Below are 11,443 nucleotides of genomic sequence, written 5' to 3'. Positions count from 1 at the left end.
TGTCTTCAGCAAGTGGTGCTGGAAAAGCTGGACAGCTGCATGTAAATCAATGAAATTAGAACACTCCCTAACAACATACACAAAAACAAACTCCAAATGGCTTAAAGACTTAAACATAAGACATGATACCATAAAAGTCCTAGAAGAGAACATAGGCAAAACATTCTCTGATATAAATCGTACCAATGTTTCCTTAGGTCAGTCTCCCAAGGCAATAGAAATAAAAGCAAAAAAATTGGGACCTAATCAAACTTACAAGCTTTTGCACAGCAAAGGAAACCATAAACAAAATGAAAAGACAACCTGTCTATGTATGTGTATATATATATATATATATATATATATATATATATATATATATATATACTTTTAAGGATAGTGCTTTTTGTATTTTCTTTAAGAAATTATTCTCTAAAGTCATGAAGATATTGTTCTATATTATTTTGTGAAAGCTATTTTGTTTTGATTTTCATATTTATGGCTATCATATATCTACAATTTTTTGTGAATAGTATAAGGTAGAGGGTCCAATATTTTTCCCATATAAACCCAATTGTTCCGACACCATTTATTGAAAATGTTATCATTTCCAAGTGCTCTGAAGTGCCACGTTTATCATAAATCACGTGATCATATATTTATGGGTCTGTTTCTAGGCTCTTTATTATATTCCATTCCTCTTTTATCTATCCTTATGCCAATTCCACACTTTTTTAATTGCTACAGTTACTTAGTTCTGAATTGCTAGAACTGGGGTGGGGAGGGCGTGTCTAAGCATTGAGGAGCCTGAAGCTTATACAGTTTTGTGCTTTTCTACTAGAAAACAATCTAAAATTAGGCATGGAAGTAAATGAGAAAATAAACCACAACAAATTATAAATTTTTAATAGCTGGCAAATACCATAAACATCATAAAATCCAGAACCACTTAAGAGGTTTTTCTCTATATTTTTGGTTCCATATTCTTTGATTGACTTTTCCTATAATTATAATTTTATAATACCATTTTCTATTTAAAAAATGAAAAGAAAATTCAGTCCTTCCTCTAGCTAATCAAAATTTATTTTTTATTTTCATGAATTTAGGAAAGTTTTCAACTCACTGTTACTTACAGATTAAATATTTTAGAATTTTTGTCAAATTTCAAAAGCATCCACCAAAATTTTTACATCTGAGTTACAGATATACTCACCATTTGTATACTGCTACAAGTTTGTGCCCTACAAATGGAGGAACTTTGATCATCTCTGCTTTGGGTGGTCCCCATAAAAAATGTATAGTGAACTTATGATTATACCCTGCATTGTCAGGTATATGCCTGAAACAAAAGAACTTCCATTTCGATTTAATTATCAATGAGAACTGAATTCTCTTCTTGATGTTTTACATGTGTGTCATTGGGAAACTTTCCCACAGAGTAGCTTCACGCACCACTTTTTCCATCTGATTTCTCCTCCTCCACCCACCAGGTATCATGAGGCAAACCATGCTGTGACGTAGCCTCCGGTCTCACACCTTCAGGTCACATCACTGATGAGTTAGCCCAGGGGCCTTCAGTGCATTCCTAGAAGCCATTCTTCAGCTGAAATCTAGCCATTAAGTAACTACCTATGGAAGTCACAGAGAGGTACGTACATATGCCACTACACTAATTTTAAATAGATCCCCAACTCAACTCTTCTCAATCAAACCCCTCAAATGCCACAGCAATTCCAAAGCCAGCCAACATGAGTAGGTGTATAATGGAAGTTAATTTAGAGAGAAAAGACCTAGCAGTTAACTGTCTATGGTTAAGTTATCTTACTTACGTATTTTGCAGAAACAGGTAATCATGTGCACACAGTGTTAGGACAGCTCCAGGGGTCCTGAAAGCGGACAGTGTAGGCTCCACAGTAAATCTGCCTCTGACCATTCCTTTATAATAGGAGTTAGGAGCCGTTAGAACCTGTTTCCCCACTTTGTTCTGCAGAGTCTCTGTGTTACTCTTGACCTCCGCATTTTTGTATGAATTTAAATTCACTTTCTCTTGTTCCACAGAGATCTGTGTTGGGATTTGGATGACGTTTGCACTGAATTTATAAATCAATGTTGGAAGAACTGACATCTTTACAATATTAAGTTCCCTGATCGATGCACGTAATATATATCTCCATTTGTTTCAGTCTTAAAATTTCACTTAAGTGTGTATGAATTTCTACAAAGAGGTCTTACACATAGCTTCCCAATTTCATTAATAGTTCATAATATTTTTGTTAGAGCCATTTGGGCTTGAAGTTTTCTTTAAGGTAAAAATTTTTTTTATTACTATTTCTTTAATAGTTGTAGGGTTTTGGTTTTTTGGGTTTTGTTTTTTGGTGTGTGTCAGTTTTGGCCAAGTTATATCAATTTTATTATCTTTTAACAGGACCAACTTTTGGCTCTTTTGATTCTCTCCATTGTATGATTAGTTTATATTTCATGAATTTCTGCTCTTATCTTTTTTTCCCTGTTTTTACTTTCCTTGGCTTAATTTGCTTTTCTTCCGGTAACTTCTTGAGATGGTTGCTTACTTCACCTATTTTCATCATTTCTTCTTTTCTAATAAATGTATTTTAAATAAAATATCCTCTAGGTAATGATTTATCAGCATTTCACAAGTTATGAAATCTTATATTTTCATTGTTCAATTTGAAATATTTTTTAATCTATTATGATTTCTTCTTTGAACCATACATTATTTACATGATTATTTCTTGAATTTCTAAGCATACGGATATGTCCTAGTTTTATGGTTGTTTTCCATTTCTAACATAATTGCTTTATAATCAGAAAACATAGTCTGTAATATTTCAATACTTTAAATGTGTTGAGACATACTTTATAGCTAATATATGGTTAATTTTATAGCCAATATATGGCTAATTTTTCTAAATATCAGTATGTGCTAGAAAAGACTGTGATTTCTGCAGTTAGTTGTATAAAGTGCCATGTAATACTATCAAAGCAAAAAAAATCAAGTTACCCAAACAGAATTAGAAATTTCTCTTGTTCTTCCTTTGCTCTCTACATTCGTAGAATTTTTTAAAGCAGCTGTCATGAGATAGCAAAGATATGGCCAGTTGTGTTTGCATATGAGTTTTCCAGCATTGCTCTGCTGAGAGACACACAGCAGTGTGGTTATGCACAATTTTTGTTTTATTTTTTTCCCATAAGCCAAGAGACAGCATATTTTTAGAGTTTCAATGTCAGTAAATAAATGACGCATCTGGGAAAGAAAAGTTTGCTGTTAGCAACACACCTCCTAATCTAAACTGAATAACTTATACATTCAATGCTGTTCCTTAGAAAGAAGTCTCAAAGGGTAATATTTGAGATCACTAATTTTTTTAACCTGGGAATTCGTTTTCAGCTTAACACTCTTGTGAACAGTTTTACTTTCCACCTAACGTTCTAAAGAATCTTTTATAGGAAAAGTCGTTTCATTGTGTATGAATAACATACATACATATGTATGTTATATTCTATACATAGAATACAGTGTTATCAGTGTTACAGTGTTAAAACACTGGGGATGCCATATTAAAGGCAAGAAAATGAGACACCAAAGCCCCCAAACACTGAATTTCCTGTGAATTTACGTAACCAGAAATTCATAAGACCAGTTCCCATGACACTGATTGATGTCCAGAGAGCACCAAGCATAGTGACAGGACGTGTCTTGTGAATCTTGTTTTAAGTTGCCCGAGCTCAGGTAGGAATCCCTGAAAGCAACGGCTCCATTTTTTATTGTTTTCTATTATTTTGAATGAAAGGGCTGGAACAATATCCCCTGAGGATGGTGGTAGTAATCGGAGAGTGGGAACAAAGAAGCTGAGTGGAAATGACTCTTCCTATCCCTTCCCCTGGTGGCTGTGTGACCTTGAACAGGAGAATACTTTTGTAGCCTCGTTTTTCTCACCTGTAAAGTTAGAAAAATCAGACAAACGTTGCAAGGTTGCTGCTGAGAGTTACATGTGAGCAATCCCGCACGTGACTACACAATGTACACAGTCGTGTGTGGGTAGCACTCTGAAGATGGGATCGTTTCTGTGATTATTAGATTAGTATTAGCTTCTGGGTGGGGCGCAGAACCTTCTGCAAACGGGAGGACTTACTGGTATTAGGAGGCAAATGGATCGAGGCTTTTAAATGCAGGCCTGAATCCTTCTGGCTGTTTCCCAAAAGCAACAATTTCCACTTAAATCTTTGGAAATGCAACTAGATGAAGTGCTTTGCAGACGACAAGGTCCACTCCAAGACACGAGTGGCTTTTACATAGAAAATAACGGGATAATGAAAACAATATCCAAAGCCTCCTGGCAGATATCATCTTTTTCCACTATGATTCATTTTACTGCAGGTACAGACGTCTTGGTGTCATTGTGTGGTCTGGTTCCTTTTAGACATCCTTTCCAATAGAAAGGAAGATGAATTTTTAGGTCTTCTCAGACAGAAAAACGCAGCTAACTTACTTATGAGTCTATTTTGTTCAACTCTTTTACTTATGATTCTATTTTGTAAGTGTATTTTTTTAAACTTTGTTCCGGAAAAATAAAAATATGGTTCTCCTTACCAGAAAGATTTGAGAAGGGAGTGCTTTCTGAATATCACCAAGTAGTTAATCGTGTTACTTAGGACAAGCCACCGAGTTGCCTCTCTCTGACATTCTACCATAGAAAAATGATTCATTTCATTGGCATATAGAAAGACATTGAATGCTAGATCTGAACACATTTTACATGTATAACAACAGTTAATAAAATTTATTAAATTTTCAAAAATTAAATATAAAAAAGAAAAACGGATAATAATAATTTGTTTCTTCTTTGGGCAAAAAGAGGCAAAAAGACAAGGTTAATACAGTCATAATAGTAGCTGATAATTATTGATCACTACCTACGAGCCAAGTACTAATCCAAGCACCCCACATGTAATTATGTTTAACCCTCATTATAACCTCATAGAGAACGGTCCCCGTTGTCAGATGAGGAAAGGGGGGCACAGAGCTAGTAAGTGGGATATTCACACCCAAGCAGCCTGTCTCCGGAGCCCAGAGAACTTTGCTGCTTTTCCAGTGAAATGACAGCCATCAGTTCTAATCCCCAATACCAGACATTTAGTGCATCAGCAGAGATGCAAAACGTTCAGTGTTGGAATTTCTCTGCTAAAGTTTGTTTAAGTATGGTATGCGCCTCGTGGCTTGGCTAAAGGTAGGTGTATGCTTACTTTTCTCTTCTGACAAGTAAACCTGGTTCTTGGTAAACATCATGACGCACAGAGGGTAAACATCAGTGCGGTCCGTCCTCTGAGTTCTAAGGCTTTATTTCACATACTTTCTCGTAAGCTTTTTTTCTGGAAGTTTTGGTTCAGACTGACTTGCCCACCTCTCACTCCCCTGTCCACGTACCTGGAATCACCACAAAGCCAGGGCCCGCTGGGCTTCTGTTACTGAACCCAGTTTGTCTTACGTGAAAACCCTGAGATGCTGAGGTTTGCAGCAGAGAGAGGGTTTATTCACAAGGTCATCGGGGGGAGGAGACAGGAGAACAAGTCTCAGGGTCGCCTCCCCAAGGCAAGGGGCTGGGGCATTTACCGGGTAACGAATAAAGAAGCAGGGCCGCCCGGGCGTGGGAAGCACGGGGGAAAGGTGATTGGAAAAAGGTGCAGTAATCATTGTTCTGCCTCAGGCGTTAACTAAGCTACAGGCCTCTACATGATCAAAAATGCAGGTGCTTAGCGTGATCTGCAGGGGGCTTTCCGGCCCTCTGATATCAAAGGACCACCGCAGCAGACATGCAGGCCCGGTCGGAGGGTCGGTGGTCCTATACAGTCGTAACCAGTTCAGCTTGAACTGGACGCCCCTGACTCCAAGCTCCTAGAAAACACCTGGGGCTAACATCTTATTGTTTAGGAGGACATGCCCCCTTGGAGGACACGCAGATCCTAAAGCAGCCCGGATTAGTGATCTCACTAACCATTACGCAGGGATTCCCTTCATCATATTCTTGCAGAGGCACCCCACACCCACAGAAGCATCACGCTTCAGCTGAAAACAGCGGGCACACGTGCCCACCAAGCCGGGCAGAGGTGAAATTGATGCCACCTCACTTCAGTTTCGCTTCTGTCCCATCTCACATTCTGCTGTCAGGGTGACCTCTCTTGAGAAGCAGGCAGCTTTATCGATTTCCATTTTCCTATTACAGAAAAGGAATGTATCCCTTCCTTCCCGGGCCTCCTTGAGCGGATTCTGCCCTGACCTCCACCCTTGGTCTTGCATCTCTAGTTGGGCTAGGGTACTGCCCAGCACACTTTTGCCTTTGCTGGTGCATTTATTTCAGTAAAAATTTCATGAGCAGCTACTACGTCCCAGGTGTAGAGCAAGCCCCTTGTCAGGAATGACTTCCTCTCCGGATCTATCCTCACCCATACTTCAAACTCCACTTATTCCATTCTTCCCAGTAACACTGCCTGGATTTTCCAGGACTCACGCTTCTTTATGAATTTAACTGTCTCCTCAATTAGGAAATAGCTAGATGCTCATAGGCTTTAGACCTCTGCATCCTTTCAAAGGACTTAACATGGTGCTAGGTAGATGCTAAGTGAGCAAAAAGTGCTTGTTAACAGAGGAACTTCAGTGAAGCCTTAGCCTTATTAGAACTTCAATCCGATGAAGGTCTCCAGCCATTGCTTAGAGTGTGCTGGTGGCTTGTTCGGAAACGGATGAATTATTGTTCCATCTGTGCAGATGTAAGTGGGAGACGTGAAGTCTCTTTGCGCTTTAAAAATGAATGGTGTTGACGTGTGTCTGAGGACAGTGGTGGTGGGAGGAGGGGAGAGAAAGAATGTACTTTTCATCTTACACAACCCGTTCCACATCCTTTGGTTTCCTACCTTAGCATCTTTCCACCAGTACGAAACGGTTTCGACACATCCTGGTTTCCATTTCTCTGCACTTTCTAATCACAGTTTTGCATGTTCTTTATGTTAGAGCTAGGAATTAACCCAGCCCTCTGACCCCTGCCTTATACCTCAAGATCGACTTTCTACAATTCTTATTTTATGCTGGCCCAATCTAGCACTGTACACATAGTGTTTTCTTCACCTATTTTGCAATCTCTTTAGCCATTTCCAACACATGATCATCCTGAAAGGAGCCTGGCTTAACTCATTTAGTCAAAAGCCCACTTTTTTCTTTTTGCTTTGTAATTCAGTCCTCCGTGTGTCTTTTGCAGTACAATTGTGATGAATTTTCAGTTGATTTTATATCTAATTTTATAACTGCCACTTCTACAATGTGGCAAGCTTTTTTCCCTTAACGTTAAAAACATCATTTCCGAAAGAAAGCTGTTCTGATATCTGGCTTTTTCAGCAAACCGAACACCCACACGTTAAAGACAGAATGACAGGAGTTAGAGGTGGAAAAGATGAATAAGGCCACCTTGCCTAATTTTTTAGCAAATACAGAGATGTGTGCATGGTGGTGCTTGAGTCTACATAACCTAGCATTTTAACTTTAGAAAATATTGCTGACCACCCCGCAGCCCCCCGCCATCATACAGTCTCTTATCTATGGGTTTTGCTATTAGTATACATTTTCTTTGAAATCAACTTTTATCTTTGTGATAGAATGTAAGTCTGATTGAGTCCAAGTTTATTTTGCCTTTTAAATGATAATAATAACTTTATTTTTACCCCCCTCCCCCATTTTTAGGAGTAGCATTCCCCTTACCTATGGAAACAAACCACCTCAAAACCTTAACCATTTAAAATCACAGCAATCTCTTCTTCTTATTTCTCATTGTTGGTCAGGGAAACTGGGCTCAGCTAGGGATTCCTTGTCCAGGGAGCGTTATGCAGCTGCAAACAGTTGGTGGTGGCAGCCGGCGTCACCTTAAAGGCTTTCTCACACACTTGGCTGTTGGCTGGAACCTTCGCTGGGCCTCCAGCCGGAATACCTACCTACACACGGTCCTTCGGGGCGGCCTGGGCTTCCCTCCCAGTAGGGAGGCTGGTCCCAAGGCAAACAGCCCAACACAACGGGGAGGCTGACTGCCCAACAGTCCCAGAGGAGCACCCAGGTGTAAGGACAGGGTGAGGATGGGGTCTGAGACTGAGGAGTGCAGCAGGTGTGGAAATCAACATGTCTCTTGATGAGGACAATGGGATGAGAGGTTTGGGTACCAGCATCTTCTTCCATGAGCAGTTACGCAATCAACTGCTAATTCTAAATACAAAGTGTATATGAAACTGAGAAGGACCCTGTGGGGCTCCTGGGCACGGAAGCCTGTCAAACAGTTGCTGATCAGGAAAGGGAAGGGATGCAGAGACAAGGGAAGAGCAGTCAAGAAACAATAGTGCAGTTTTTCGGATCCGCCATCTGCAGTGGCACCGCCGCCAATATGCAGATTTTCGTGAAGACCCTGACGGGGAAGACCATCACTCTTGAGGTCGAACCCTCAGATGCAATAGAAAATGTAAAGGCCAAGATCCAGGACAAGGAAGGAATTCCTCCTGACCAGCAAAGACTGATCTTTGCAGGCAAGCAACTGGAAGATGGACGTACTTTGTCTGACTACAACATTCAAAAGGAGTCCACTCTTCATCTTGTGTTGAGACTTCGTGGTGGTGCTAAGAAAAGGAAGAAGTCTTACACCACTCCCAAGAAGAACAAGCATAAGAGAAAGAAGGTTAAGCTGGCTGTTCTGAAATACTATAAGGTGGATGAGAATGGCAAAATCAGTTGCCTTCATCGGGAGTGCCCTTCAAATGAATGTGATGCTGGAGTTTTTATGGCCAGCCCCTTTGACAGACATTATTGTGGCAAATGTTGTCTGACCTATTGTTTCAACAAACCAGAAGACAAGTGATTGTATATTGGTTAATAAAAGACATGAACTAATGAAAAAAAAAAAAAAAAAAACAAAGAAAGAAACAATAGTGCAGCCTTGGGGCAGGATCCTGGTTCCACCTCAAGGGACACACATAACAATATCTTTGAGCTCTTTACAGAACTAAAACCCCCAGCAAATGGAAGATGAGCTACTTGATGAAACATTTGTCATTCCAGAGAGAAGGTCATGGCTTGATAGACTCAAGAACCAGAGAAGCTCATCAGGAGACCACCTGAGACCAGATTAAAGGAGTGCAGGTCCTGCGTGCACCCAGATCCTTATCAGCAATCCCACCCTTGAACTACTGCTGTAAAACTCCTCACCAAATCCCCCCAGGTTGGGACACACAGTTCTTCAGTGCACAAGCCTGCTCTGTCCCCCTCTTCCTGGCAAAGCAATAAAGCTATTCTTTTCTACTTCACCCAGAACTCTGTCTCTGAGATTCGATTCAGCACCAGTGCACAGAGGCCAAACTTTCGGCATCAGAGAGAGAATGAAAGATTTTGGCTTAGATACCAGTTTCAGCTTCTTTTCACACCAAACCACACGCAGTGCTCATAACAGATCTTGCAATGAGCAGAGCGCTTCACTTCCTCTGTCTCAGTGTTTCCTGATCTCTCCCCCTAAGTTAGTGAAAAAGATGAGAAGGGAGGGCTTGCTGTTTCCTAACCTGTACACCTGTCTCTGGTCAGTTGGTTCTCATCATATCTTCAGCGAGTCTGGGCTATTTCTCTACTCGCTGTGTGACCTTGAATGACAGCGCACTTCCCTGGTTAAATGGCCCCCAAGTTCTCTTTCAATTCTAATGTTCTGGAATTCTAACTTATATTTGCAGGTCAAAATCTATTTTCATCTGCTAATTAAATATCATTACCAGTATCACCAGATAATTTTCTTAATTCACGTGCATGTGTTTATTTTTTCTATTTTGAACCCCATGGAAAACCATGAAATCAATTCCTATCACATGCTCCCTTTTCACAAATAAAAGGATTATGTTTCTACTTGGAGTAGAGTTTATCTAAATTACACATATTATTTTTCCTCTCCCTTTATCCTAGAATAATGCATCAAGCCTCAGAAGTTTTTTCCCATGAAAATAATAATACTGCGCAGACAACGTGTCCTTACTAGGCTTGTTGAGAACCTCTTTCTTCATCTAACATGAATCTGTGGACATGAGGAAGTGAAAAATCTGGCATCTGTCAGAAGCATGGAACTCACTTGGGGATCTAGTTATGAGGGTGTGGGATTTCTCACAGCACAGCAATCACCTTGTGGGTTTACAGAGAAACATGAAACCCTAATCTCCAGAACGGCCACTCAAGCTATTTGAACCAATGTCTGGCAGAGGTGGCAAAGCAGTGCTTCACATTGGTCTCCAGTGTCACTCATGGCTAATCTTTCATTACCTGGTGCAGTCACTCTGAATAAAATACATTGCTAAGTATGGAGAAGATCTTCTCTTTCCCCATCAATTACAGCTTTCAGAGCTTAATTCACACGTTCCTCCATTTACTACAAACATTTCTTTATCCTCCCAATCAAGTGATTTACTCTATCTTGCTGTTAAGGAGATGATGCACGACCACAATTTTCCCTTTACCATTTCGCCTCGAAACCAACAAGGCCTTCTCCCAGCTTTTCCACCATAAACTCTTCCCTCTAACAAATTTTTCTATTTACTCCTATGTCTAAATCCAAATTCCAATCATAGGTCAGTTCCTCTGTGAATGCCTCTGCCTGCATGCACGGCTCTACTTAGAAGCCATGGACCAACATGGAACTAGATGTTGGGGAAACGGCTTATCCTCCCCATCTCTGTTCCAGCATCAGTCTTGACTGTGCCCTCACTGACTCGTGGGAGCCCCGCCACGGCTGGCTGAGGAGCTTTGCAGCCCGGGCTGAGGCCCAGGGCGCTGTAGGAGCGTCACCAGGAGACTGGAGAATGCAGACTGTCAAGTCTCCCTGAGCCACCCTGACTCAGCTTCCGAGAGGGGGAACGTCAAGGGCTGTGCTGGCGTCTCTCTCCATACCCCAGCGCTCCCGGTAAGGACAGCATTTCTAAAGGGAGCTTGAAATTAGGGGACAAAAATGATCGCCACAACCTGCTGTCCACATCAGTGTTTGGAAAATGGTGCAACCAACACCCCATCAGCGAATCCCGTTTACTTAATGACTCATCCGGAAATATCTGTCCAAGGAAAGAAGGGGAAGGGATACGGCTGTCCTGACCTGATCAACGAGCTGTACAGGGAGGCCCCCCCAGGGCAGGCAGACCCCCCGGTCCCCCTCTGCAGCCCTAAAGCTACTCTTCCCCTTGCTGGCAAAAGTCCTTATTAAGCAGCCCGTTAGGGAATATACGGAGGTTCCTCTCTTCTTCCCTATCTCTTAAAGCAAAAATGCTATTTCCAACATATAGAAAAAAAAGATAAAAAATTCATAAAAATCAGCTTGTTCTTACGCTTCCTTTCTGCCATCCCCTCAAAACCGTCTTTTTAAAAATAGCCAGCGAGAATCCATAAATGGAACTG

General features: G+C 40.9%; 1 protein-coding gene across 1 annotated transcript; it reads left to right on the top strand.

Moving 5' to 3' along the window:
- The first annotated feature begins 8,413 nt into the window (after positions 1-8,413).
- Positions 8,414-8,924, top strand: LOC103009250 (ubiquitin-40S ribosomal protein S27a-like). The gene has a single exon (XM_057528082.1). It carries the CDS (start codon positions 8,418-8,420, stop codon positions 8,883-8,885), a length of 468 nt encoding a protein of 155 aa, XP_057384065.1. The 5' UTR covers positions 8,414-8,417; the 3' UTR covers positions 8,886-8,924.
- The last annotated feature ends 2,519 nt before the right edge of the window (positions 8,925-11,443 follow it).

The sequence above is a fragment of the Balaenoptera acutorostrata genome, chromosome 14, assembly GCF_949987535.1.
Source record: "Balaenoptera acutorostrata chromosome 14, mBalAcu1.1, whole genome shotgun sequence".
NCBI lineage: Eukaryota > Metazoa > Chordata > Mammalia > Artiodactyla > Balaenopteridae > Balaenoptera > Balaenoptera acutorostrata.
The sequence above is the reverse complement of the archived record's forward strand: the minus strand, read 5'-3'. Positions and strand labels throughout refer to the sequence as shown.

Bases quoted from the DNA above. Each gene is read 5' to 3' on its own strand.
- LOC103009250 (XM_057528082.1), top strand. From the start codon at position 8,418: ATGCAGATTTTCGTGAAGACCCTGACGGGGAAGACCATCACTCTTGAG.